This window comes from Numida meleagris, chromosome 3 (genome assembly GCF_002078875.1).
Source record: "Numida meleagris isolate 19003 breed g44 Domestic line chromosome 3, NumMel1.0, whole genome shotgun sequence".
In the NCBI taxonomy this organism is placed as follows: Eukaryota; Metazoa; Chordata; class Aves; order Galliformes; family Numididae; genus Numida; species Numida meleagris.
The window spans coordinates 37,883,042-37,910,294 of record NC_034411.1 but is presented as its reverse complement, the minus strand read 5'-3'; the positions used below and the strand labels follow the sequence as shown (position 1 = coordinate 37,910,294).

The following is a 27,253-nucleotide window of genomic DNA, read 5'->3' as shown; positions in this document are numbered from 1 at the left end:
CAATCAGAAGGAATCAGCAGGGAAATGGCAGTCTATGAACTAGACAGCTGTACTGCTGTGCAAGGCTGCTCCAGCTGAAGCCCAAATGAGTCACTGTCAAAGGCACATTAGTTTTGAGAGCTGAAAAAGGATTTTTCTGCAAATTATATGAACTGCCCATGACTCAGCCTTCAAAGATGAGCAGCACATTAATCAAACTGTTCTGCTTCAATAGAGAACTGGTGCATACTTCAAATCAGTTTATTTCCTTTGGATTGTTTCTTCTCAAAAGGAGAAGAACTTTGGGCCAGAAGAGGGAGTAGAATTTTATTTTCTGTTTATCTTCTGGAAATACTTCAGCTTACTGCCCTTCCTTCCGGTATCACTATGTTTTCATTGCAGTCCTCCAGCATCTCTGCTGTCTCTGAGCTGAACTTTCAAACCTGCTTTGAGATTGCTTTAAAATGTGGAGAAGTGAGGGGTTTCCATGAACTTGTGTCAGTCGGGATTGTCAAAACTTTGTACTCTTCAAACTGGAGTGTTTTGGAACAATAGCTTCAAAGGGAAGTTCAGTGGTAGTTTAGGCTCTGGGACTCCATTCTTCTTTAGCTGCACTGGAGTTACATAGAATGTTTCATAGCTGGTTTCTGCTACTGTCTAATCACAGACAACAGTTCTTGGTCTTCTCTCAAAGCCTTGTGTGATCCTAAATGAGGCAGCTATCCTGTATGGGATATGGGATACAGCTATTAAGTATGGTGTGCAATGTATTTTCTGCTTCTCTCCCGACATACCAGTTACATGTGGAATAGAGAAACTTCGCTGTTATCGCTTGCTGTGGCGCATGCGCATTGTGCAAGGCACAAGGGTGGTGGCCCCAGGGCAGCGCTCAGAACAGGAAAAGAGGGCTACGGTGATGGTGAAGGGCAGGTGCAGGGCAAGGTGTGTGAGGAGCAGCTGAGGGCCCTCGGTGTGTTCAGCCCAGAGCAGAGGAGCTGAGGGGAGGCCTCATGGCGGCTGCAGCTCCTCACAGGGAGCAGAGGGGCAGCGCTGAGCTCTGCTCTCTGTGACAGCGACAGAGCCCGAGGGAAAGGCATGGGGCTGTGTCAGGGGAGGGGCAACTGGGGGTTAGGGACAGGTTCTGCACCAGAGTGCCGGAGTTCAGGGAGCGTTTGGACATCGCTCTTAGACACAAGTCTGGATTTCGGGTGGTGCTGTGTGGACTCGATCATCTCTGCGGGTTTCTTTCAACTAGGAATGTTCTGTGCTGAGCCCCGGAATCTGAAAGCCAGCGCCCGCCACACCACCCTCACCGTCCCCGGCAGGCCGCAGCAGCGCGGTGACGTCGGCAGCGGCCGGAGGGCGGCTCCTATTTGCGGCTGTGACGCGTCAGGGCGGGGCGATGGCTACGCGGGGCGGGTTGGGCCCCGCGGTGTCGGGAGGCGGCTAGGAGCAGAGGTAAGTGACGGACAGCCCGGTGGGAGTAAAAGTAGCGATAAGCCTGCGTCTGTCTGTGTGTGGGGGCAGTGGGGAGAGTGGCCGAGGTTTAAGGTTTCCATTAGCGATGAAGCCGGGCCCGGTTGCTCCGTGGCTCTGGTGTGGTTGGCATGTCGTGCTGGGTTTGTAGCCGGGTGGGGGTGGTGGCGCTGGTTGAAGTATCTCTCTTGCTTTCTTCTTTTTTTTCTTTCTTTTTCTTTTCTTTTTTATTTTAATCTCTTCAGAAGCCCCGGTATGAAATCCAGCTTTAGTTGCTGCCCCGAGCCTGGCTTGTCCTCCTGAAAGACGTTTTCTGCATGCCATCGAGTGGCAGTGCCGTAGCCACTGGCCTTTCTGTCTCCTTGTTTCTCATTGAACAGGCTTTAACTGCTTTGCAGTCTGTGTGGTAACAGTTAAGCATACTTCTCTACGTCAATTCTAGACGTATGGGTAGGGAACTTTGTCTTAGCTTTGCAGACGTAGAATTTGCTGTTGCATTTCCACACAGCAGTTTTGTGATAGAAGATTACACAGGACCTGGCAGTTCTGTGCCCATTGCTTGTTTAGTTAAATGGAGCCTGACTTGCAGCTTACCCTCCTTGCTGTCACTTTTCCCATAAAACAGCCAAACAAATCACTTTGCCGTGTCGTCACCTCCTGTGCTAGGATTAATGTCTTTAAGAGTTTAGGTGTACGGTAGTAAATTGTGGTTGAGGTTCTGTTCTTTGCTCTCATTCAGTGAGATCTATTTGCTTGCCAAGGAATGCTCAGTGAGCAGGCTGTTGTGCACCAGATCTGGGTGTTGTTTCTTTGGTTTGCTATTGGGCTTGCCAGTGTTATAGTCAGAATTACTTCTTGTGTTGCCTTGAGTTCCTAATTTTAAAAATGAAAATAATGGGATTTTCGTGCTTTAAGCCCGTTCCTGTTGTGAATTCATAGTGATATTCCCTGAGAAGATCAAAGGGGTAAAACAGGTGCACAGCGTAGGCCAGACATGCAACACCGGTGTTCCCTAAAATGTGTTCTAAACACTGGTCTGAAGTAGGAGAGTTAATGCCCTTCTGGCCCAAATTTCCCCCAAGATAAGCCAGATGTTGCAATGGGTCACGCTGCTGATGAGTCACTGCAGAGGGTCACAAACTATTTCTTTATTTAGTGCCTAGCAGTTTCGCACAATAAAACCAACCTTCTCCTTTGTCTTTTTCCTGCCTGCCACTCTTCACTGCACAGTTTGCTTGCTAACTTGAGGTGTTTCTCCAGAATGTGCACGAAAGAACAACCTAGCGGTTTTGAAGTTCACCCATGAGCTTCGGCCACTTTCCTAGAAGGTGTGCTAAAGAAATGACAGTGTAGCTGGATATTATCACAAGTTGTTGTTTCTTTTCTTATTAGTTCTGTGTTTTTAATGCAGGTTTTGCAGAGTCCTGTAGTTATTTGTGGAGTTCAGGAATTGGGTGTGTTGGGGGAAGAAACGCCCTTTGCTTCCTGCTGTGTCTTTGGCCAGTATCCCTTAGCTTCATGTAAGATAAAGTTGCAAAAGCAAGTTCAGCCCCTAGAGGTTATTGCTATGTTACTTAAGGGTAACAGCACTGGAAGTGAAACAAAAATGGCTATTTATTTCGGAAAAACACATTTGTGCTGTGGATTTTTTCCCAGACTGCAGATAGGGGTCAGCTGCAAATGGAGAGTTGTTAAGGCCTAGCTGAGGGTTATCCGTGTTGCCCTTTGCAACAGTGATTTTTATACAGGATTCTGTCTCGGTATACATAATCTCAGGAAGCAGCTGATAAAACTGTGCACCTACGTGCGCTATCCCTTGCTAGGATGGCATGTTACTTCTTCAAGCCTTTAGCGCTGATATTTCAGAACTCGATCAGATTTCTTGGTAAGATGTTTGATATTGTACTTTGGAGAGTTTTACAACATGTAGTGCTGCTTTTGTTTTTCTAATTAAAAGTTTTGGCTTTTCAAAGGGATCCACGCTTTGGTGCAGCCAGATCAATGAACCTCTGAAAACTCTCTGAGAGTGGTCACACAGGACTGACGGACTTGAACTGGAGGAGGGAAGATGATGTCCTTGGGTGGAATGCAGAAGAAGATCAGTAACCCGGTAGCTCTTATGTCAACAACTCCTCCCTTGGGAAATGGGACTTCGCTCTTTTATGTCAGCAGTTAGCAGAGCACTCCTATGGTTTTGTATAGTGAGAGTGTTACTGAGAGCTCTTGGTGTTGCTTGGGTGTTTGAGGAAGAACCTAATGGGTGGCTCTAGTATTTCTCTACTTGTGCTCTGGGGCAGCGGCCTCACACTGGCATGTGGAATGGGCTGGAGCTATACTTTTCATTGTTTCTTTAAAAACAGTCCTTTTGAGCCTGCAGGAGAGATATTTGTCATAGTTCTAGCACAGAATGTTAAAAAACACTATGTCTATGAAGAATCTCTGTGGAATGTACAGTGCCACATACCTGTACAGGACTTCCTTATCTCTTGTAGTTTTGCATTGATACAGTCCAGTGCCCTCAAATGCATCTGATAGTTCAGTTCCACTGCTTGTTCATTGCTTGTGAAGTGGATAGACTAATGGGTGGTGGGGAAATAGCTTCGGCTTTCTTCACAAGAATCCAGCTGGGAGAAGAAGGAAGGCTGTATGGGGATGGAACTAGAGCTGGAAGAACTGAATTGCAAAAGGAAGGGAAGGCTGGAAGTTACAGATGAGGGTTTAGGAGCTTGATTTTGGTGGAGGAGGAGGAGAGGAGATGTGAAGAGGAGGATTAGTAAATGTACAGGTGAAGTTCTCTGTGTGAGGAGGAGAAGAGGAAGAGTTCAGCAAGACTGATGGCTGTAAGGGGAGTGATGAGTATGGTGGGTGACAAGATCAAGCTGGAGAACATAAAGTGGTGAAATTGGGGCTTAGGCATCAAGAGCCTAGGGAGGGAATAGGAGCGATTATTTGGGATTGGAAAATGGAGGCAGAGGTATGAAAGGCTGTTCCAATAAACTCAGGATAACTTCCAGACAAGGAGGCTAGCAGACCTTGCTTTGAGGAATGCACTGAGCTAGAAATACCAGGGGTATTTTCCAGCCTCAGACCTTCTGTAAAGTTCTTCTGAACAAGCTGAAGGGAAAAAAGTTGTAGTGTAAGTGGGGAGATTGGCAGAGCAGACTGTGCCTGAGACAGCGAACTTGAAGTGGGACCTGACTGTTCTTCAGATATGAATCGTACTCCTTTGCCATTTGTACAAAAGGTCTCTTATTGGCTGGTTCAGTCCTTGACAGAGTGTGAGCTGTTGCATGTGAGATGTACACTAGGCTATAGCTTCCATCTTGTTGTTGAGCTGTATGCATGAAACCCCAAGATGAACTTAGTAGGGCTGTGAAAACTTCCATGTTTAAATGAGTTGTTCCATGAGCAACAAAACTTAAGTTTTTTTTGTAAGTTTGAGTCTTAGATATATTTATTCACTAATGTACTGTTTTGAAACATCCAGGAAATTTTATTTTCTCCCTTATGCCCTTTATTCAACTCATATGGGAAGAAATGTCATGCCCCATCTGATGGGACAGCTGTCAGCTACCTGGCAAGATGACCTGGATAAAAATTGTATTGTCCCAGCCCTTTTCTCTTCATCTGTTCTCTCATTTATGAAAACTGTGAGATATTAGGAGCAATGTGATCTTCGAGACCTTTCAAACTGAGTTAATGTCAGCTAGTTGGCTTCATAGGAAACTTCTGGTGGTTTGTAAGAGGGCTGGGATGAAGATAAATCAAGTAGTGTCACAAGCATTATTCTTAATGAATGATTTAAAAGTAGCAAAGCTCTTGATGTGAGGAAATTACAGGCACATTCCGTGATGACAGAACCTCATTAAGTCTGTAGTATTATGCCCAGGAAATGCTCTATTATGTCCATGCAGATTCCATGTCTGAGCTTCTGGACAGCCTTCTCTTCTATTAGATGTATCCTTCCGGATGTAGAGAAAGGGTTTTCTTGCTACAATGTCTCCTCCAAGTATAAATAACTTCGACCCCCTGGAGTATCCAAATCCCAGTGTCCCTGGGCTGTGTCTGTATGTTTCTTACTGGTTCATCTTTGGAGACTGAACAAGTAATTCAGACCCTGCTGTGATTCTCAGAGCTACTCAGAAGCAGTGTGTTTAAGCTGTGTTATGCACAGAAAAAAAGCAGGATGTATTTTTTATTTATTGTTATTAGGATAAGGTGGAGCATCTTTCGTACAGCTTGTAGATTAGGGAGCTAAGCTACTACACTACTGCCAGTAAGCAAATGGATTCCATCAGTCTATTTGTTCTTTCACTTGTAATACCTAATTTCATGTTGTCACCCTCCTCTACTGCATCCAGTTAAGCCAGTAAAATACACAAGACTTGAAACAATTTGATCAGTTGTGAGCTTATAATACTTGTGAAGCAAGTCCGTGTTATCTGATGTAGAAGGTGACTGCAAAGAGAGATTTTGTGCAATATGTGGGTAGCTGAGAAGAGAAGGAGAGAGAGAAGGTGGAAATGAACAACGCTCTGGATTTAGGGGATTTTTTGCTGCTGTTCCCACTCTGCTCTCTGCCATAGTTGCTTCTTTTCTAATCACCGTTTTTCAGAAGGGAACAAAAACAAGCAAAAAGGCAGCTGCTGTAGTCTGGTGTTTTTTAAAAAAAACAAACTTGTGGAAGATACCTTCTGCAGCCAGCAAAGGACAGTAGTTAGTCCTTGACAGTGAGCTAATTTAAAGTGGAATTCTCTTTATTCAAAGTGAGGCGATAAAATATTGCCATTATTCTTTCGAGAGCTAGGCATGAAGGCTGTAAATGTTTAGCTTTAATTTTATCTGAGAAGGTTGATTTTCATTGATGAACATCTCCTTGGTTTTTCCTTCTGTTTGTGACAGCTATTTAATGCTTTACTAGTGTTTCATTTAAATGGAATATTAGTTGTCTTTCTTTTAATATGCTAGAGGACCACTTAAACAATATTTTAATACTTAAAAACCTATATGTATATTTTGGCTCCAACACAAAATGTAATTTCTGTCTTTTTTCCCTCCTTCTAGGTCATTCCCTATGTTGGGACAATTCTTGGTGGCCTTGTTCCTGGAGAGCTGATTGTGATACATGGAAGTGTTCCTGATGATGCAGATAGGTAGTGACTAACAGTATCACTTTACGAATTTTTGTCAGGTGAACAGGCTTGTCGTGAATAAGATGTTTCCAGGTGTCCTGTGTAGGATGGTAGACAAACACTTCATCTAAATCCTTGTGATAGTGTCACAGAGAATACAAGCTTAAGTGATTAATGAAAGTTTTATGATGAAAATTGGAGGATAAACTGATTTTTGCTTTCCATTGATCCTCTCTTCTCTGTTCTAGCTTTGCCTGCTTTGGCATTTTTTCCCTGTCATGGCATGTGTATACTTATCTGAAGAGGTTATCTGAGGCTAACAGAGTGTTAGACTGAGTGTCAAACTAAGAGATTAACTAAATGTGTTGCTTGAATGAATTAGCTTACATCTGAAATGAGGAGGTGTGAACTAGGGCTTGTGCCAGGTATGGAGGTTCTGTTCCCTGACTTGCCCCAAAGTTCATTTGGTTCTTTTGCTAAAGCAAATGGAGGGGAAGGTGGTAAGTAAATGCGTTAAGTAAGGAGCTCAGGTGATGTGAAGGAGTGTGAGTAAATGCTTAAATATTGTAATTCACTTCAATAAGTCTTGGGAGAGCCTTTCACAACTGTGTAGAAGATGGACAAATATGTGTGGGTTTTTTCTTTCTTGTTCAGCAGCTCTCAATTATATAATGTCTACACACCATGAGGTTCATTGGTAAAACACAGGTCTGTCGGACTTGTATGTGATTTCTTGACAGACTGAACTGAATGTGGTTTGTCTTATTTTTGTTTAGGTTCCAGGTGGATTTACAGTGTGGCAGTAGCATAAAGCCTCGAGCTGATGTGGCCTTTCATTTCAACCCCCGCTTCAGACGGTCTGGCTGCGTTGTTTGCAACACCCTGGAGAGGGAAAAATGGGGCTGGGAAGAAATCACTTATGAGATGCCTTTTCAAAAAGGGAGACCATTTGAGATTGTCATCATGATTCTAAAGGATAAATTCCAGGTGAGTTTGGATTGATGCTTGTTCCAGTTGTCAGGTCAATAAAAGAGAGGTGTTTAGCATATATACAGTATAATTGGAAGCCTTGGTTTCTTTGTTACCTAGGTATGGTCTAATTATAGAAAAGTTTAGTTTCTCTTTAAAGAGATGCTAAGTAAATCACACCTCTCCTCATTTTGCCTGAGTTGCATGAGTAGGCAAGTAACTTTCTGCCGTGACTTACGATTTTTTCCCCTCTTCTGTTCTCATCTGCGAAGGACAGACCGTACAGTAAACCTATTTTGTCAGTAGCATGGGACAATCCTCTTGGTGGAAATGTGTGGTGCATTTTCTTGCTCTATTAGACTGCTAGCAGAGCAATTAGGTTGGTAAAACCACAGTCATAAGTGATCAAGGGATAAAAACTAAAGGTGTGAAATGTGAATAAATCAAATATCCCTCACAGTAATGGAAAGAGACTGAATCATGGTTAGTTCAAAGCAACTTAGTTGCTTTGAAATTTCCTGGACACTCTCTGCATCTGTACCAAAGCACTGAAAACAGAGACGCATGCGTATAATTTGATTCGCAGACTGTTTAATGTGATTTTTCCTATTTTTTCCCCCTGTCTTTTTAGGTGACTGTAAACAAGAAGCACTTGCTGCTCTACAATCACAGAATTAGCCTTGAAAGGATAGATACTCTTGGAATATATGGCAAAGTGCAGATCAAAAGTATAGAGTTTGTTTCTAATGTAAGTTTTATAGACAGCTGACTCTTAAGATTCCTTTTCTCTGTCTTGCTAAACTTCAGAGTAGGATTTATGGTGAAAAGGTAGTAAAAAAACAAAAACAAAAACAGCTACTTAGTCTAACTTCAGTAGTAAGGGTGTTTCCCCTGCCCCTTCCTCTCAACTGCTGGCTCTACTGGAGAAAGTAAACCAACAGAGAGGATGTGCAGAGAGATCCTTTGATTCAGAAGGGTAAGAGAGCAGAAAGGGGAGGTTGTAAATACCAGGGAGGTAAAGAAGGCAAATGCCTTGTCCCTTTCTCCTTGCTGCTCATTGAGGCAGCCTGTCAATTTCTGTCCAATACACTTGGTCTCTTCTGCCCTGCCCTCACTGCATTATGGGCAAAGCTCCTGCTGCCAAATACCAGGTCTGTTTCAGGTCATGAGACTAATAACCCATTCTGAAGGAAAGTGGAGATTTGGGCCTGGCCAAAACAGAGCCTGAGCTTTAAAGATAAGTCTGTACTGGTCATTTGTAAAGCATACGTACAGACTTTTTTATGAGCCTTCCCATTTGGCCTTGGGTATGTTGCTGGAGAAATGATGCATCAGTGCTGTCTGAGTCCCAGTCTTGGAGGGCCAGTTCGAAGAAGAGCTTCGGGGGCAAGCAGGTGCTGTAAGTTGGTTTCTGTCCTGAAACAAAGAGTTGCTTTAGTCTGTGGTTACTGATTCCATATCCTTTGAGGAAGACAGGAGAGGACAAGGGTGATTGTTTCCTTTCTGTCCTGCTGATATTCCTACCCCAGCCAGGAAAGCTGAGTAGGTATCCTCAGATGCTAATGGGTTAAGAGTTCTCTGACTGTTAAACAAGGATTCAAACTGTAATGAGGTAGTCTTTTGTTGTGGTTTAACCCAGCTAGTAGCTAAACACTACACAGTCACTTGCTCATCCCCTTTTCCCCCCAGTGGGGTGGAGGAGAGAATTGAAAAAACAAAAACAACAACAAAACAAAGTAGAACTCTTGTGGAGATAAAAGCTATTTACTAAAACAGAACAGGAAGAGGAAAAAAAGATAATAGTAATGTTATATGTTTTATACAAAACAAGATGCACAAGCAATTGCTCCTCAACTGCCCACCAATGCCCCCAGCCATAACCCCAAGCAGCTGTTGCCTGCCCAGTCAACTCCTCACTCTTTGTTCAAGGTTTCCTTTTTTTTTATGATATTGTATGGTATGGGACATACCTTTGGCCAATTTAGGTCAGCTGTCCTGATTCTGTCCCCTCCCAGCTCCTTGTGCCCCTCCAACCCCTCACTGGTAGGACAGTTGGAGAAGCTGAGAAACTGAAATGTCCTTGGCTCTGTACAGCACTGCTCAGCAAAAACTAGAAACATTGGTGTGTTATCAAGAATGTTTTTCTCCTAAGGCCCAAACGTAGTGTCATACTATGAAGGAAAAATCAGTTTTGCCTAGCTGAAACCAGGACATCTTTGAAAATCTTGATTTGGCTTCAGCAATTGATTTTCAAGACTTTTCCTTTGTAGGGGGTGGCGTTATGGGGGTTTGGCAGTCTTTTTCTGTACCATAACCCCTGATTTCCACATTAACAATTCACCCTTCAAAGCAACACAGACCCATCATGTTTCTAAAACAACTTTATGTTCTATGGTGTTAGCAGTGACATGTAAATATTTCTCTTTCTGCAGTCTGTACAAGGCTCTCAGCCATCATCTGTAGGAGTAACAAAGATAAACACAGAAAATGTACGTATGGTTGTAAAAGACTGAATGAGTCTCCCTGTTGTCTGATAAGCTACTTAATGTTTGTTTTCTTTTGTAGGGGGAAATGCCAGATGGTTTGCAATTCGTAAGTATCTCATGTAGACTTAGGTATATGAAAAGTAAAAAACAAACAAACAGAACTATTAATTGTTCAAGAAAAAAAACCAAGCACAGAACAAGGGAATTGAGAATCAACTGGGAAATGATCATCAGTGAGATTTTATAGAGAGCAATCCACTTCATTGGTACTAGTAAATGTGAAGCTATTTGTTAAACCGTACAGAAAACCCAAAGGATAAACATGGCATGCGTAGCCCTAGACAGGGGAGTGAACAATGGAGTGCCTTAAACTTTAAAGGAAGGACCGAATCATATTAAAACCTTTGTTCAAATAAACATGCTTAGTTTTCTTCACGTTAGGGAATACTTGCAGAACAAACTTGTGTTTTAAAGTATTCTGCAGTCCTACTAAGCCAGATGACCTTAAGTTAGTGTGTGTATCTCAGGACTTCCTGATTACATATCCCTCCTGGTGAATGGTCTGTGCTTACCCTGGATATGCCTCAGCTGGGTAGATGCAAGCACTGCAGCTTAGGGTTGATTCTAGCTAACACCCAGCTAGCAAGGAGCATAGGCAGAGTGAGAGCTCATCTTTTTAAAAAATTGTACAGGGCGGCATCCAGAACTGGAATAAAGACCACACTCAAACTGAAAAGGGATTGGAAGCCAGCAATAGATACAAATAGAATTATGGAGAAAGTGGAGTTGCAGGGAGTGCTTTAGTTGCTTTGTTGGTTGACAGTGCCTTCCTTAGCATTCTTAAACAAAATTCTAGGCAATGTTGTCATTTACAAGTACTGGACTTGAAAGAAAAACAAAGAAATTCGAAGTATTTATTTTTATTTTGCCATTCATTCCTTTTCCTTGATCAAAATAACTTTTAGCACAGTGGAAAAGTTGGAAAAAAAAAGTAAGCATTGGTTTGTTTGCCTCTGTGTAACCTCTCCACTGTAGTGTTAATATCCCAGAACGTATCAATAGGAATAAATTTAGCTGTGAGTGCAGATGTGAAACTGTAGGCTAGATTTCTTCCTGCCATAGTAAAACTTGGCTAGTATGCTGAAAAAACGTAAGTCAGTCATATTTTTCACTGGTTCTGTACCTCCAGGGAGTTCCTTATGTTGGGAAACTTGATTCTGCACTTCATCCAGGATGCACAGTTGCTATTAAAGGAGAAGTGAATAAAAACCCAAAGAGGTAAATCTTAGTGATTTTTCTCCTGTTAACTGACCTGCTCTTGAGAAGGAATAGGCTTTTCTATTGCCTTGGTATATCCTTACTCACTTGTAATTTTGCATCTGGAATCATTTGAAATTACAATGCAGTTTTCTCAGGAACCTGCAGGATGCTGCTTTAGAAAAGACTTAACAGCTCCATTGAGAAAAGCGAAGGTAAAATCTGATTGTCTTACCTGCTAAACCTTTGTCATTCGTGAGGTTGTGTGTCTGTTCTGGATTTCCATTATGCAAGGCATGCAAGCACTCATGCAGTACAAAGACAGCTTTTATTCTTAAGAGATCTGAGAGTGAGCGAAGCGGCAGAATTGGATGGAAAAATGAGTGAGTAAGATGAGTTGCTAATGTGCTTAAATGCTACACGTCCTTACAAGATTTCTCTGAATACATTGGTTGACAGTGGGGGTATGAGAGATGGAAGGTGCCTGACAACAGTTGATTATAAAAGCTGATAGGGAAGTATGAGCTATCATTTTGATAGCAAATCAGAAACAACAGATTACAAAGTAGTTATTTTCCCAATGTAATTTAAAGTTAAGAAAAGGGAGCACAACATCATCAAAATGAAGTTGAGGAAATGTCCATGCCTTCAGCATGCCCTTCACTTTAAGGGTGGTGTGGGCTCAAACGAAACATTAGTGCAAGTGACTAGAAGCATGCTTTTTGCTTTGTATGCATCTCACTTCTGCTTCCTCAGAACACCTGTCACCTTCCCTGCAGCTGTATGGCCCTCAGAGTTCACCTTGTTACTGGGACACAAAGTCTAGAAATCTCATCTGTAAAGTCTGAATGGACTTGGAATTGGACAGAAGAATGGATACTGACATAGCAGCATTTGTTCTTTTTTTTGGCTTGAAAAGCTTACTAGCACATTTTAAATGCTTTCTTATATGTGTGAAAAGGCTGTTGGGTGTTAAAGTATTGTTGGGTTGTTTGCTTTTTGCATTTGTGCTTTGTACGTCTAGATTTTTATAGAATTTCTAAGTTATTTAATGCCTTTCACTCAGGTCACACAACCATAGGTGTTCCTTGTCCTCTCTTTCGTGGAGAACTTCATAGCTCCAAAGTGTGGCAATTGCTACATTTCATATTTATACTAAGTGGCTTGAGGCTTTCCAAAAGGTGGGAAATTACCTGACAGCTGGAGTTAATTTGGTGAGAGGAATGTTTCTTCCTCAAATGCAGTGAGGTCATTGCAGCAGGTTGAAGCATTCCTTTGACTTTGGCTGCTTTCTCCCTCTGACTTCTCTTCTCCTGAGTTATCCTCACAGAAGTCCTGTGCTGTGGAGAGGACATCAGATTGCAGGATGTTTGGTGAGCCTGTGCAGAGCTACTCTGTCTTATAGAGTAACACTTTGTGCGACATCAGTGGGAAAGTATGCATACATACAGAGTGAGTCCTCACTCTTTTCCTTAGAGTCTAACCAGGTTGTTGGAAGTGCAAAGATGATGTCTTTAGGTAAAAGAAAGCCTCCCACTCTCCATTGCACAAGTATAAGGTAAAGAAATAGTGGAGCAAGTAGCACAGTATGTTTCTGCCTAGTGCTGTAGGGACAGCGCTTGGCTCCGTACCTCCGTGCTGAGACATAAGCAGAAAGCTGTGAGTGATGAAGCAGATGTATCAGGATTATGGTCCTAAATTTGTTTCCTCCAGCGAAGGTTGTGCCAAGGACAATTGCATGTTATCTGCCTGGTTGGTTCTTCAGATGGATCGCAGCCCTGTCTCCAGACCAGACCTGAGTATTGGCTAAGAGCTTGGTAGATACTGTGGACTGTTTATAATTCATGTTTATAAACTGTTGGTCTAACAAACTTTTTAAAAATGTCTTCCAGCTTTACAATAAACCTGAAATCAAGTGACTCAAAAGACATTGCATTACATCTGAATCCCCGAATGAAGAATAAAGTTCTTGTAAGAAATTCTTATCTTCATGACAGCTGGGGAGAAGAAGAAAAGGAAGTCGCTAATTTCCCTTTCAGTCCAGGGATGTACTTTGAGGTAAGGTTAACTGAAATGCAGTGTCAGACTTGTAATTCTGCCAAAAGAACAGTAGCACTGGTGCTTAAATGCCATGCTAATGCAGATTTGAATAAAACTGCCATTTTGGCATTTCAAATGCCTCAAGAATGTTAGGATTTAATGGGACTTGTGGGAAGCAATGTTTTGACTTTGTTTTAATGACAGCCATCTCCTCTTGTTTCTTTCTAAATAATTGCAAGAATTCAGCCCGTGCTCAGGACAAAGTTTGAATTGAATGTTATTGAAATTTCACCTTTTTTTTAAAAATGTTTCTCTTGCATGAAAGTATTTTTCATAACAGAAGCAGGGCTTGCCCAAGTCCACAGTCGATTGTCAGGTTGTTTTTCATGTCTTAACTGTTCTTTTTTTTTCAGCTGATCATTTTCTGCGATGCCCACCAGTTCAAAGTTGCTGTTAATGGTGTTCACACCCTGGAGTACAAGCATCGTTTTAAACAACTTGAAAAGATCAACCTACTGGAAGTCACAGGAGACGTTCAGTTATTAGATGTGAGGAGCTGGTAGTTCTTTTCAGTCAGTACTAAATGAATTAAACCTATTCTTAGAACAGTTCTGTCAAGTACAAACTGGTACCAACTCGTGCTGAGCCTGCCTTTGTCTATCCAGGCTTCTGTGTCAGTCTGAGTTAGGTGAGTTCCAGAACTGCTGTGAGATTAAATCCTCCACTAGTTTCCAGTATCCTGGCAAGCTAAATGTCTGCTCAGATAAATTACCTGCATTACTGAACCTAGCAATATGAAAATGGTGCATCGTACTGTGTCTTAACAATTGCGCTCAGTATGATTAACTACTACTAGTCATTCCTTAACAGTGTACATTCAAAAAGTGAAGTAGAAATTAGACTGAAATAGAATATGAAGATATGCCTATCCATCCTCAAAGGGGGATGGATCGCTCATAAAATAATTATGAAATATACTCTTCTGCTTAATTTATAGTAGTGATTATAACCTTTTTGCCGTGACTGGTTTAAACAAAAAGCTGACTCGTCAGTTCTTGTGAAAGACAAGGAGGAATGCGGTCAACTTCTTAGCCTGCTGCTGCTGCAGTAGTACCTTCTCTGACTCTCCTAGTAATGTCGTCTCCTGCTTGTAAGTAAGTGGCTTAAATCAAACCTAGAGCAGCACTTCTAGCTTTTAGTTTTCCAAAGTGAAACAAATGAAAATGATATAGCTGGCTCTGGTGCATTGAGCTTGGAATGCTTATTTGATCAGAAATGGTTCCCAGCTGTGCTGAGATTGCTCAGGGACTAAAGTAGATGCCTCTGTTTTTCGTTTTAAAATGTGTGAACCCAGAATACCCTGAGTTGAGACTCGGAGATTCTCATCACTAGAATAGAGAACGAATCCTTTTGCAGTCTTGTATTAAAATGTTAGTTAAAAAAAGTTGTTCATATTTAACCAGTTTTCCTTACAACTGTCAGTCTTAATTTTTATATATGCTTATTTTTAAAAATAAGTAAGTTGCTGCTGGCTGTCAGTGCTTGCCTGAGGGTTGTTTCTTTTTATTTTAACAGCTACTGAAAGAGTGAAAGTTTTGAGAATAAGATGATGTACCTAAAAAGCTGTTTAAGATAAACTACCAGATTAAGTGTATAAAAAGCATAAATAAAAAACAACACTTGTGAACTATGCTTTTCTCCAAATAGATATAATCCCTGTTTGGCCTGTTTTATCTCATTTTGCTTTCTGTCTTACCTATTTCTCCAAGGTGTCCCTGACTTGAGGCCCATTTCCATGCTGATGAGTTAGTGATCTATAGAGCAGTTACTGTGAGTAGGTCTCCACTTCAGCTGTGCCACACACAGGGCCTGGCCTTCATGTGCTGTCCCCTAAGGATAAACCAAGCTGGCTTATTGGAATAGAGGAGCCTGCAGGCAGCTCCCACTTCGTAAGGGCTGTTATACCCCCTGTGCATCCTTGCCTTTATCTATCTAAAAGTTCAGCAAGATGTTCTCACGTGAAATCAGCACGAATAGAATTGCTTTCTTTCAGGACTTTCTTGTAGCTTTCTTTTTGGAATCTTAAGTGGGTTCTTTTTTTAACTTAGTTAAAAATAACAGAAATGTACATTCTCAGAATTGCATTTTAAGGGTTCTGTGAGTACTGTGCTTATGTTGTAGCAGGACTGCCCCTACACAGACAGCAAGTGGCGATACCAGGCACAGGATATTCATGGACAATCTCACATGTTGTCTGCCAGTGAACAGAATCTGTTTATAGCTTGCTTTAGTTTTCTGATGTTAAGGGAAGAGCAAAAGTTAAGGGAGGTCATCTGATGACAAAAAAGAGAACCCTAGACCATCCAGAAATGATAAAGCCGTGTTCTTACAGTATTTTTATTAAAAAAGATCTTAGATCAGATAAAAATCAGTATGACAATTTGCCTGTTAACATTATGGCACACGTAAAGTTAACACAATTCAGACAAAGTATAAAAACAAAGGGGGTAGACTTAGAAGTAGCTTTGGAGTGGTTCTCCCAAAATGACTTCCAGTTGCTGAATTGTTTTCTGACACTGCTGTTCAACTTCTTCACATTCATCTAGAAAAAGAAAGAAAGCAGGAAGTAAGTAGAAGAGTGATTACAAAGCTACCCTAGGAAGACCGCATCCCTCAAGGTTTGGAACTGTCTTCATACACCAGGTCTGATATTGTTCAAAAGTATTTTGTCATCACCTCAGGAGGTAGGCAGTTCATTTATACTGTAACACGTATCTAAAATATGCAACTTGGGAGGCTCTAACTCTGAGGAACTGACAGTAATTTAACTATCTGAACATTAGGAGGGGGGTGAATACAACCCATTCCAGTTTGCATCCTGCATAGTTTAAGCTACAGTATAGTAATGCATGTAATTTATAGCACCTACAGCAATTATCTTGTTTGAATCTTTGAGTTATATGGACCATGTTCGTTTTGGCCACAGGCCTGTTGCCTGCCTTCACTAAGGTCATTTTAAAATATTACCTTCCATAAGCTCTGCTAAAAATGGAATAGATTCTGGTAGCAGGACCAGGTAGTTCTCCTTCAGTTTTTCTGCAACTTCGAGCAAAGCAAGCAGAGCAGCAAATCGGACCTAAAACAAAACAATCAGTGTAAGGAAACAAACCTCCCTAACTTCTTTCCATCTCCTGAAAACGCACCTAGCTTTTAAACGAGCTTTCCCTACTGAAGGAAACTATTTTAAGCTAACTTAGATCTCAACATCTGGATTAAGATATCGTAAAAGAAAAAAGTTGCAAGAAGCAGCTATGTTTCTTGAAGTTAGCTCACAAAAGTCTTTAACTTCCCTTTATAATGCCACTTTGTTCCAGCATTTCAGAATGTCTTAACTTAGTACAAGCTAAAAACAAGTACTCCCCGTGATATAACCAGTCAAATAGGCAGGTCATGACAAAGCTTTATAAAATGAACAGCTCTGAAGTTTCATAAATAACTATCTTCCAGTTTCCCCTCTAAAGCATCTTTTTCCTTATAAACAAACAGGTTAGTTCTTACTCTTACAACAACAACAAAAAAAACGAACACAAAAACCCTACCAATACAAGCCAATGGTACTGAAGATATTCAGAGGTGGAAGACTAACTGCTAGAGTAAGAGTAGAAGGATGTGTTGCATGCATCTCTGGAACTTGGTGGTAGCATAGTACAGTATCAGTATTTTAGTAGTGATTTGGCTAACCCACTTGTGTTTTTTGGGGCACTTAACATTTTCTAATGCAACAGAGAAAAGTACATTCTGATAGCTCCCAACCTTAGAAGAAGCGTGCCTCATTTTCAGCAGGATGTGGTAATTCAGTGGTTTCCAAAGAGAATCATCTGCCATTGCCACTGAAAACTGAGCTATGCAGGGTACCAGGTGTGCTGTCACTCTTTCCTGGAACTTCTCGTCTCCTCCGAGTGTGTTCTCCAGCTGTGGAAGTAAGATGTTCGTCATAGAAATCCAGGCTCAGATAAATCTAGCTGAAAGTGCTGCTTCTAGCATAGGCTTTCAAGTACTGAAGAGATGGGTCAAAGAGCATCCATCAGTGGGAATGTGCCGAACAACATGCATGAACGTTGTGAAGAGGATAAAAAGAATTAGTAATCCAAAACTTTAGGTGTAACAAATATCATCAGTAGCCAAAAGGCAATGAATGAATTCCTCCTTTTTTGTGAAGGGAGAGGATTGAGACCTGAGAGGTGGCTGTTGGTGTTTTGTTTTTTTTTTAAATCCTTCAGACAGAAACAGTATCTGACACAAATTGCTTCTCTGAGTTTGTAAATACCTGATCAACTAGAGGCATCATCAAGGTTTCTGCTCTTTCCTTACTTAGGAACTTCTGGGTATCAAACAGGAAGAGCTTATGCAGACAGTCCATGGTGAACTGCAGCAGCAAACAACTCTTTTCGGTGCTGTTCTCAGAGTCAAAGAAAGCTTCATCTGTGTGTCAGAGGGGCAGAAAAAGAAAAATCACAAAAATGAGAAATGCTCAAATACCCAAGCTAGCAGTACTGTTAGTTGTAAGCACAGCTAAAGGTTGTACCGTATAGCAATTACGTAGTCATCATTTAGAGTAATAACAGTGGATGCAATATATTATCTGACTTTTAGCTAATGCCCTAGCAAGTCTGTTGCTGCAATGTACAACCAGCTGGCTGATAAAAGGAAATATCCCCAGGCTACAGGAAAAGTTAATGGCCATACCTGTAGCAATGGAGAATTTATTTAGGTTACTACAAATGGGGTAGGGAAGTAGTTCCCCATACCAAAAAAAAGTGCAGTATCTATTTTTGCTAATAAGTAGAGGAGTCTAAATGCAAGAAGTAACAGTAGGCTGGCAAATCAGACAAGCAAACAAATGAAAAAAAAATACAAAAGGAAGGGCAAGTGCCAGAAGCAAGTCACCCTCTTTCCACACAGTTTCATTCTCATGGAACTCACTGGGACTGACACTGAAAGTTTTCCTGTGGTTTCAACTTTGTAACTGGCAGTCCAGAGCCCATGGATGACAAATGTCCTTTCGTTCCATCAGAATAAAAAAGATGATTTATGAGAGAGAGAAGAAATAAGTGAAAGACAAGTGCTGTGAAATTAATTGCTGTAAGGTTAAACTTTCAACAGTTACAATTAGTCTGACAGTGCTTCCGTGTAGTTGGTAACTGAAAACTTACCGGTTTTTGAAACATTAAGCTGGTTCAGTGTCTCAGCAAACGGCTTCACTAAGTGACCAGCAAACAGGGTAAAGAGACCCTTGAGCTTGTCTGCAATGCAGTCTGCTAACCGGTGGAATGTCAGCAGTCTGTCCTTTAGGGCACTCTCAGTTTTGGACCAGTCAAAAAGCTGAAAGTGAACGGCAGGTTAGCTCATTGCTGTGTCTGTGTGCTGGAGAATACAAAGATGCTGATACTGACAGATGATATGTAAACTCCTTACCTTGAAGAAAAGGGGTCTGAAAGATGCCTCAGAAAGTTTCATAACCATACTTATCAGACAATCAATAATGTAAGTCTCTGTTCTACCAACTTCCTCTAAATCATCCTAGAAAAAATTAGAAAACACAATTCCAAGTTTGAAATGTAAGAATGAGAGCTTCCAAAACATTGTTTTTAACTCGAGCAAAATTGCTAAACATGTTCTCTACCGTCATGAACAATTGCGGAACAGAATATTTACAACTCAAAAAACAACCAACAGAGTTGGCACGTACAAGGTGACCTGCCTCTGTTCATTCCCCCAACTAAGCTACCTCGGCATGCTCTGTTCGGAAGTCCAGGGCTTTCATGAAAAACGCTGTCAGCTCCACCTGATGGGAAATTAGGTGCTCCTTCTCCATCACGATGATGTGCTCCTTCAGAACATTCATAAGGGGACCCAGGCAGTTCTGCCGAAACAAAAGCAAAGCCAAGGCAAAGACAAATGTCACACTGACACAAGCCAAGAAACAAAATAAGGCAATCTGATTTTGCACTACTCATGTTTACTCATGAGAATACTAACAATAGAATCACTTTTTGCTGTACTTTTTTGGGGGAGCAGTTAAGTTAGTAGTATTTCTGAAGAGAGTCTGCTCTCCCCGCTCCCACCTTGGAGATAGATACACCAGTCAAATCTGAAAGGGTTGCACCTACAGAGACAGGAGAAAAGCTCAAATGAAAGCGACTCCCAACTAACTCACATTCAAGGCATTTGCAAATGGGAGTATCTCTGAAACATTCATTATTTAACACTGTAATGACACTAAACTGGTGCATTTCTCCTAGGTCTAACTTTCCTGACCTGTTTTTGCAGTACAAAAAAAAAAAAAAAGATATCTGGACTGTACTGGTTGTGGCAGGGATGGAGTTAATTTTCTCCATAGCAGTCCACATGGTGTCTGTTTTATAGCTGTAGTCAAAACTTCATGGATAACACACAGGTGTTTTAGCTGTTGCTGAATGGTGTTTGCACTGTGTCATAATGTTCACTGTTTCTCACTCTGCCACCCGGTGAACAGGCTGGAGGTGGGCAAGAGGGTGGGAGGGGACAGCTGGGACAGTCAGCCCAAACTGACCAACATGGCGTTCCACACTGTATAATGCCATGCTCAGCAACAAAACTAGGGGGAGTTTCTCTAAGGAAGCCATTTCTTTAGACTGGCTGGACACCTGTCTGCCTGTGGTAAATGACTGCTTTTGCATTGCTTGTGTCTTTTGCACTAGTTAAACTGTCTTTAAATCGACCCATTTTTTTTCCTCGCTTTTGCCCTTCCAGTTTTCTCCCCCACCCCACAGTGGGAAGGTGAGCAAGCAACTTAGTTACAATGCAAGAGAATGAAAAAATTCTCACCTTCCGGGTATTGGCCACTTCACTGTAACACTTAGTAACTGCAGGCAGGAGTATTCTGGGAGCAAGTTTTGTAGCTAGGATAGTTTTCAATGATGTTACACGTAAGCTTATCTGGGAAGAAGGACCAAACTCAACCACAATCCTTTCCAAGCGGACAACCTGTCAGGAAATCCATCACAAGTCAGGCAACTAAAACAACTTAAAGAAAAAATTTACTTATTTTACGAATGTTATAAGTGTATGCATTTTGGAATTTTGCTGCTTGTACCACTTGGAACACATTACAGTGGAATATCTGTGTACAGTCTTGTTTTCAGAAGGCAAAGACTGAAAAAATGCACGTGTCAGTAGCAGATGGTCAGAATCGCTTCACTAGAGTGTTTATCAGATAGACTCATTTGATGAGATTATGGACAGTAAAAAATGATCCTTCAGGATTCAGCTCTGTTCCTGAAGAGGCAAACTACAATACTGACTATGAACTACATATTCAGTATCTTAGTGATCTGGGTAAGAACAGGAGTAGAAAAAGTAACAGGTAACGAACTTCTACTTAAACAGATGGCATGCACTCCTACTTCGGTTTCAAAGAGAGAAAAAAAAATAACAATCTCTTCAGCTTCTAGGAACTGGAGAAATTCTGTAGGAGCCCTACATATCTGCATGAGTCAGGATAGCTCACCTGCAGCAAACAATCCATGAGGTAAGGACTGAGGAAGTGTGGTAATGTTTCTGCAACCTTCAGCAGAGCAGTCACGGCACTCAGCAAGTAAATCTCATTGGAGATCAGCTCCTTCCTATTTTTTAAAGTCTTCAACAGTGCTGGCATCAGCCTGTGAATAACCAAGCACAAATGCAGAACAGTGAAACCACTGAGCATTTGGAGGCACATTTAATATCTCAAAACACAACCTTTAAGCCTTTAGGGACAACTTTCACATCCATTTTTACATATGCAATTGGGAAAAATCAAAATTCTGTACTGTTCTGTTTTTTTCCAGAGATAATGAAAGATGTTAGATTTACTTGAAAGACTTAATGACTATTAAGATCTTAATTTCTATTTGTAATTAGAAATAAGTCTCGAGAACAACAGGTTAGATGCTTGTATTCCTCTTGAGCAGGCAGAACAAAATAATAACATGCAGGGTTTTCAGTGGTACCGGTTCTCATGTTTTTAAATACATTCTATTCCAGTAGGGCAACAGAATCCCTAACAAACTGTAACCATTATAAAAGTCTCCTACAGTTTGCCCACTTAGTTCTATGGGCAGGAAGCACTTCAAGCACTACGAATGCCTTTGTTTTTATCTACATGAAACACGCATGGGTAGACTGCCACTCAGCCTGCATCAGTATTCCTTTTTCAGCAGTGCGTTTTATTATTACTCATGTCTCCTGCCGTTGATGCTGTTCAGAAGAACCCAACAATACCTTGGAAGCTGAGGGATTGCTTGGGCCTTCAGCGTACAGGTGACCTCAGCTATACAAAGCAAAGCACTTCCCATCACGTTCTTTTCCTCCTTCTCTGAAGAAACCAGATCAATGGCAGTTTTCAGAACAGGTACAAATGGCAATGGATTTTCTGTGCCAAAACTTTTGCAGAGCAGCTTGAGGCTGAACAGAGCAGTCTGCCTGTTGATGACTTGCTCCTCCTCCTCTTCCTTTCTTTTACACTGCACAATAGCAATGAGCTGAGGAACTAGTTCCAGAAGCTGCCGGACCTGAGAGCACAAGAGAACAGACACTTCAAACATGCAGTTAGAACTCAGACCCTGCAAGGTAATTATGGGCAGGCAGCCTGCGTCTCACTGTTTCTCTGAAAGTGCCTGAGAGCCTTGGCACTGGTACTTGACATTACACAGTGCAAACCACTCTACAATGATCTCTCTGTATTTCTTCTGAAGGAATTGATTTAACCACTTCATCTCACCTGGCTCTTCTGCCACCTTCTGCGCTGCTGTACCTTGTTGTTCAAAAGGTCCATTGCCTTACGTCTCACAGATGGGAGCTGATTCGTCATTAGTCCCCTAATTACAGGAATGAAGGTTTCTGTTGGCAATAAGGCATTGACCTGCAGGAGAACACAAACAGAACAATACCATGAATGCTCTTCTGTGCACTGTGACACAGCCTTCAAGTAAGGCAGGCAAACTCTCCTCAACTTTCCACATGGGTTTCAGAATGAAAAAAAGAGGATAGGCCAGCAATTCTTTATCTGAAGCAAGCAAAAAAACAAAGGAGGTTCCAGTTACAGCACTTAATGTATGTTTACTGGTTGCTAATTAGCCAATACCCATCAGCTTCAACATTTTCTCAGCAATTTCCTTTTTCTTACATCTATCCTTGTCATTTATCCTTCCTTCCCTTAAAATACTTCCAGTGATGCCCTGTGAATATATATAATGAAAACTCTAACAAACTTCACAGGCAAGCTACATAATCCAAGCTGTTCATAGGAAGACTGAAGAAGTTTCTTCACAGCACTGTTAATGCTACTGATCAGAAAAAGATGGGAAAGAAAACCATACTAAGCATTTCTCCATTTAAATTCCATGTAGAAATGTACAGCAATTCTCTAAGCATTAGTTAAAATTACTTTATGAGCTAACAGTGAGAAATACTGCTGGAGGGCTGCTGTTCTCCACCAGACAGGCACTGAAATGACTGCTTCCAGCCAGCAGAATACAAACTAGATGAAATACGCATTCCCAATTTCTTTTTCTGCTTGTTCTGTCTAAGCTGTCATACGTCACTGTTAAAGCTCCTATATGAATTCAAACAACGATGCACCATGCAATGAAGATTATTACTAATCCAGCAAAAATATTCCTATGATAGTTATTATTGCATTAATAAATAAAAGCAGGAATGTCCTACTGCTAACAAGGGCCAACAAGACATACTTTATCCAGCATATCATAGGACTTGTTAAGCAGAACTCTCCAAAATTTGGCTGTTGGTTTGTCTGCATTTCCTTCCACTGAGGATGCCACTGTGTTTATATAGTGAAGAACATCTTCTAACAGCCTAGACAGAAAGGAACAATCTTTTAGTAGATAACAAGGACACTTAAGGAATCAGCTTTGTTCCTGGAAAGCATAAAATTTCACAAACAAAACAGCAACAATAAAGGAAAATGAAACACCCACGGGAGGGACTGGCAGATCACATATACACATTGTCAGAAACTTAAGGCAGTAAGGAAAATTATATGTGTATGTTAAAGAAATCTATATGGCACGCCCAAATTAGCATCTACCTACAACAGTAGTTCTACTTAAGAATGTGAAGACAAAAATAACCTGGGAATATACCACGTTTAAAAATAAGCATTTCAAATGCATCCTACATCCCTTTTCACTTAGAATAATCATAGAACCTCAGCCTCCCCAAAGGAAACCCTCGATTTTGCATCATTCGCTGTTATAACCCAATGACTACAATTGTAATCTGCATTTACTAGTAATTTTCTTTAATTAGTAAGAAATAGTATCTTTTAAGAAGAAAATACTCCATGTAAAAAAAAAATTAAAAATGTAACCTACATGTAATAAATACTGCTTGTTGCTGAGAGCAATATTAGAAGTACCCTCAGAAAATATTTGGGAAAGAACATTCTGATGGGACTACACTTGAACAAATATTGCCAGGTTGCAGTAAAGGATAAGAATAGCAGGAGTGGAGCAGATGTAAAGCATACCTCTGTTCCAACTTCTGTAGCTCTTCTGTTTCTTCACATTCAACTACCTTGTTTAAAAAGGAAGAATGAAAATGTTAACTGTGAAAACTGAGTTCTCCACATTTGCAGGTTAGAGTGTTCTAGAAGAAAATCAGAGAACTGCAGGCAATTTAGCCATAGAAGTAAATCTGCGTTTCATGTTGGTGACTAATGCTAAGTTGAAATACTGGGAACCACATCTAGCTAGATCCACAGGCTAATATTTAAGATTAATTTTGTCTTTTTGGAGTTCAAGTCCCAGACTAAACTTGGAATTACACAGACTGTGAGTGAAACTTCAGACTCCATAAAGCCAGTGGGAGTTCACTGGGTCCCTTCTTTTTTACCTACGCATCAATTGCACAAACCGAGACTATCTGCAAAGGCCCCATTAAAAAGTAATCAAAATGACTGAGATGTTTCAGAGCTGTGTAAATTAAGGTGTCAGCAATATACACTGAACAGTATATTCTTTCCACCTCTTTGAATACAAAATCATACTAAAAAGCAAATTAAGTCTCATCAATTACAGCACGGCACAGTTGTGATCAGTTTAAAAGCAGTCTGCCGTTATTACCTTTTTCACCAAACTCTCAGAAGTTAGAAGTTGTGACATGAAGGAGACTGACAAGTACTTGAAATGTCGAAGTTGTTTGTCCGAGTGAGACTCTACATTAAAAAGCTGCCCATCCTGGTTTTTTAGCTTTGTCTTGCATGCTCTTGATTTTTTTGGCCCAGGATCATCTGTTGAAAACATTCCCAAAACAAATTTACAGACAAGAAAAAAGGGACATTTGATTTCTGATTACAGAAACAAAGGAAAATTACAGCCAAATGGCAATCAAGGACAGTTATTCTGCAGCATCCAAAATCATGGTACAGTTCCAAAAAAGATGCTCTGGAATACCACAGAAGATAATTTTTCTGTTTCACCAGCTTCAAGAGCAGCAGTTACATCTGATCATTTTACATTAACAATCTTGGTGCTAAAGCTACAGCACAGTGGCTACAAACATGAGAGGCTTCTGAGGAAAAAAAACAAATGCTCTATGTAACATACTTATAAAAACTGCTCTCACAGTCATAAGCAGATCCTTCCTGGCTAAGAAAACATACTCAAACAACAAAAACACCCAAGTCCTTCCTTAGAAAGAAGCAACCAACCCTCACCTCCTTCTTCACGCTTAAGCAAAATAAAAAACAAACACTACAACAGACCAATAGGCCCTATAATCTTGTCTGCTATGAATAATGGCTTATTTCAGCTACATGAAACTGTACCTTCTAATTGAGTACCATTTGATTCTAAGTGCTCAAATGAATCTACAATTAAATGTATATCAAAAAAAAAAAAAAAACAACAACCCAAAACCAAAATCACCCACATTGTAACCATTTTATTTAAAAAAAGGGAAGAAGTCATCAGAGCAATTCTGTGTCACCCAGTTTTCTATCTAGAAGAGTAAAAAGAGCTTCACATGCATCTGCTGGCTGTTCTGTCATTACCTTCTTTGTTCTCTGGTAGCTCTGTCAAGTACTGGATTATTTTCATCATGCTTTGGAACTGACAATGTACACTGAATTCACAACAGATGGAAATCCAAAATTCAGTGTCTGCTTCCAGCACAGCATCCTGTTTACAGTTTAAAGAGAGAGAAATGATTATTTCAATAATTTATAAAAGATAAAAAGATCCCACACTCTTCAGTCAGTTTGTGAACATGCCATGATGGGTTACATACTGTGAGGGTTGGCACAAAGGGTAAGAGCAGCAAGCTGCTGGAGAGAATCTAGCTCCAGAGGGCAGGGAGAAAGCATCAGCTCACTCCACCTGCATGGCAGTATCAGTGTGGCCACAGAGGATAACACCTCACCTGCTGGCATAAGTTCCTTGTCCTAAACCCCACTTGGTGACTAATGTTGAAATAATGCATATTTTATCAAGAATGCCTCCAGCCACTTAATATCCTGCTGAAAAAACTACTTAAAGCAGAGAGAAAAGTTGTCTTTCCTCACTATTTTAATCAAGAGTAAACTAGCCAAAACTTAAATCTTTTCTAGGCAATTTTCAATGAATAATTCAAGATATCCTCCACGATGGCCAGGACTGGCACATCTCAGCAGTGTCACAACCAAAGTTCAACAAATAAGATGATAGTAATAGGGTGCTCCAGAAAAATTTATTTGAACCATAAAATGAGCTTTTCTCCTCCTTTTTAGCAGTTTTCATACATTCAATTTCAAGTGTCCTCTAATGAATCAGAAAAGTAGTAGTCTGTGAAGAGTTTGGGAAGGATCTTTCTACACAAATCCCCCCTAAACTTTAAATCACATCAAACTTTAGACAGAGATACAAAAGTAAAATGGATCAAAAGATGAAGAGCTATCAGCAGAGACATCAGGGAACTAACAGGTAAAGGAAGGAATGGAACCACCCAGACACACTGTAGCTTTTGGGGCTGGACCTTCCTAACAGGCATTGTATGTCAATATTGACTGTGAGGAGAAGTTGCTATATACAGGAACACTAATAAAAGGGTCTTGACAGACTTTAGACTTGGTTGAAATGCCACAACTAGAAAGGGAATCTACCTATCTTCTCACCCAAGTTCCTTCAGTAATTTCTTTGATTCTTCCCATAAACGATGCTTTCACTTACTGCAAGGGCCTGCCAATACTAAAGCCACAAGAATATTTACATATTTCTTCCATAAGAATGTTTTTAACTTGGTTGTATGGGAAGCCCAGAATTATGTTTCAAAACACAGTTAAAGAAAAGAACTTTAAAAATATTGAAGCAATTCATAATTCATCTATTAGCTCTTTAAGTCAAGGATAGCTGTACAATACGATCTGATGATACGTTCATGCTCCAGGACAAAACTGTATTATATCTGCAATACAAACTGCAGTCAACATCACCATCAGGTTCTGCTAAAGCACAAGCTCAGAGCTCGCTGATTATTTTAGTCTAACTAGGGCCTTATCTTGCAAGACTATGAACAGCAAGGAAGAGATCTGTCTTTGAAGAAGAAGTTGACCCCAATGGTCTTCTAACCTTGTCTGTGCTTGCTGTCACAGTCACAGTTTTGGTCACATACTGCTCAAAAAGCAGCACCAGGAGAACCCAGAGGAATCTGTCTCCTCCCACTGTAGTGATCAGCTGGGCCAGGATGGGCAGGCGCCGGTGCTCTGGCACATGGGGCAAGGCATCCACAAACACACGGATGATTTTTATCACCACCTCTTCCACGCCTCTCGAGGTCTCTGACAAATCACTGTCTTCAGCCTATTTACAAACAGGTAAGGCAGTTCAAGCAGATTAC

The 27,253-nt window shown here is 40.9% G+C and overlaps 2 protein-coding genes across 6 annotated transcripts in view; one reads left to right on the top strand and one right to left on the bottom strand.

The window, feature by feature from the left end:
* Positions 1,300-15,047, top strand: LGALS8 (galectin 8). Of its 3 annotated transcripts, none has more exons than XM_021391870.1 (10): positions 1,300-1,437; positions 3,429-3,565; positions 6,520-6,608; positions 7,364-7,574; positions 8,188-8,304; positions 9,989-10,045; positions 10,122-10,148; positions 11,232-11,320; positions 13,192-13,357; positions 13,753-15,029. In XM_021391870.1, exons 2-10 carry the CDS (start codon positions 3,524-3,526, stop codon positions 13,900-13,902), a joined length of 948 nt encoding a protein of 315 aa, XP_021247545.1. In that variant the 5' UTR covers positions 1,300-1,437; positions 3,429-3,523; the 3' UTR covers positions 13,903-15,029. The 3 variants fall into 3 exon arrangements, with proteins under 3 accessions (XP_021247545.1, XP_021247547.1, XP_021247546.1); XM_021391871.1 differs by lacking the exon at positions 1,300-1,437 and adding an exon at positions 1,459-3,340 and having other exon boundaries at positions 13,753-15,047; XM_021391872.1 differs by lacking the exon at positions 9,989-10,045.
* HEATR1 (HEAT repeat containing 1) overlaps positions 15,708-27,253 on the bottom strand; it is a 37,035-nt gene continuing 25,489 nt past the window's right edge. For 2 of the 3 annotated variants that reach the window (XM_021391864.1, XM_021391866.1), the window contains exons 30-45: positions 26,986-27,216; positions 25,434-25,560; positions 24,505-24,671; positions 23,910-23,956; positions 23,113-23,236; positions 22,140-22,280; positions 21,641-21,930; positions 20,889-21,039; positions 20,207-20,365; positions 19,128-19,265; positions 18,815-18,919; positions 18,553-18,721; positions 17,667-17,821; positions 17,153-17,311; positions 16,367-16,475; positions 15,708-15,941 (exon numbers count right to left, since the gene is read on the bottom strand). In XM_021391864.1, coding sequence (XP_021247539.1) covers positions 15,853-15,941; positions 16,367-16,475; positions 17,153-17,311; positions 17,667-17,821; positions 18,553-18,721; positions 18,815-18,919; positions 19,128-19,265; positions 20,207-20,365; positions 20,889-21,039; positions 21,641-21,930; positions 22,140-22,280; positions 23,113-23,236; positions 23,910-23,956; positions 24,505-24,671; positions 25,434-25,560; positions 26,986-27,216 — 2,361 coding nt within the window. In that variant the 3' untranslated portion in view covers positions 15,708-15,852. The remainder of the gene's footprint in view (positions 15,942-16,366; positions 16,476-17,152; positions 17,312-17,666; positions 17,822-18,552; positions 18,722-18,814; positions 18,920-19,127; positions 19,266-20,206; positions 20,366-20,888; positions 21,040-21,640; positions 21,931-22,139; positions 22,281-23,112; positions 23,237-23,909; positions 23,957-24,504; positions 24,672-25,433; positions 25,561-26,985; positions 27,217-27,253) is intronic. The other variant, XM_021391865.1, reaches the window with a different exon arrangement.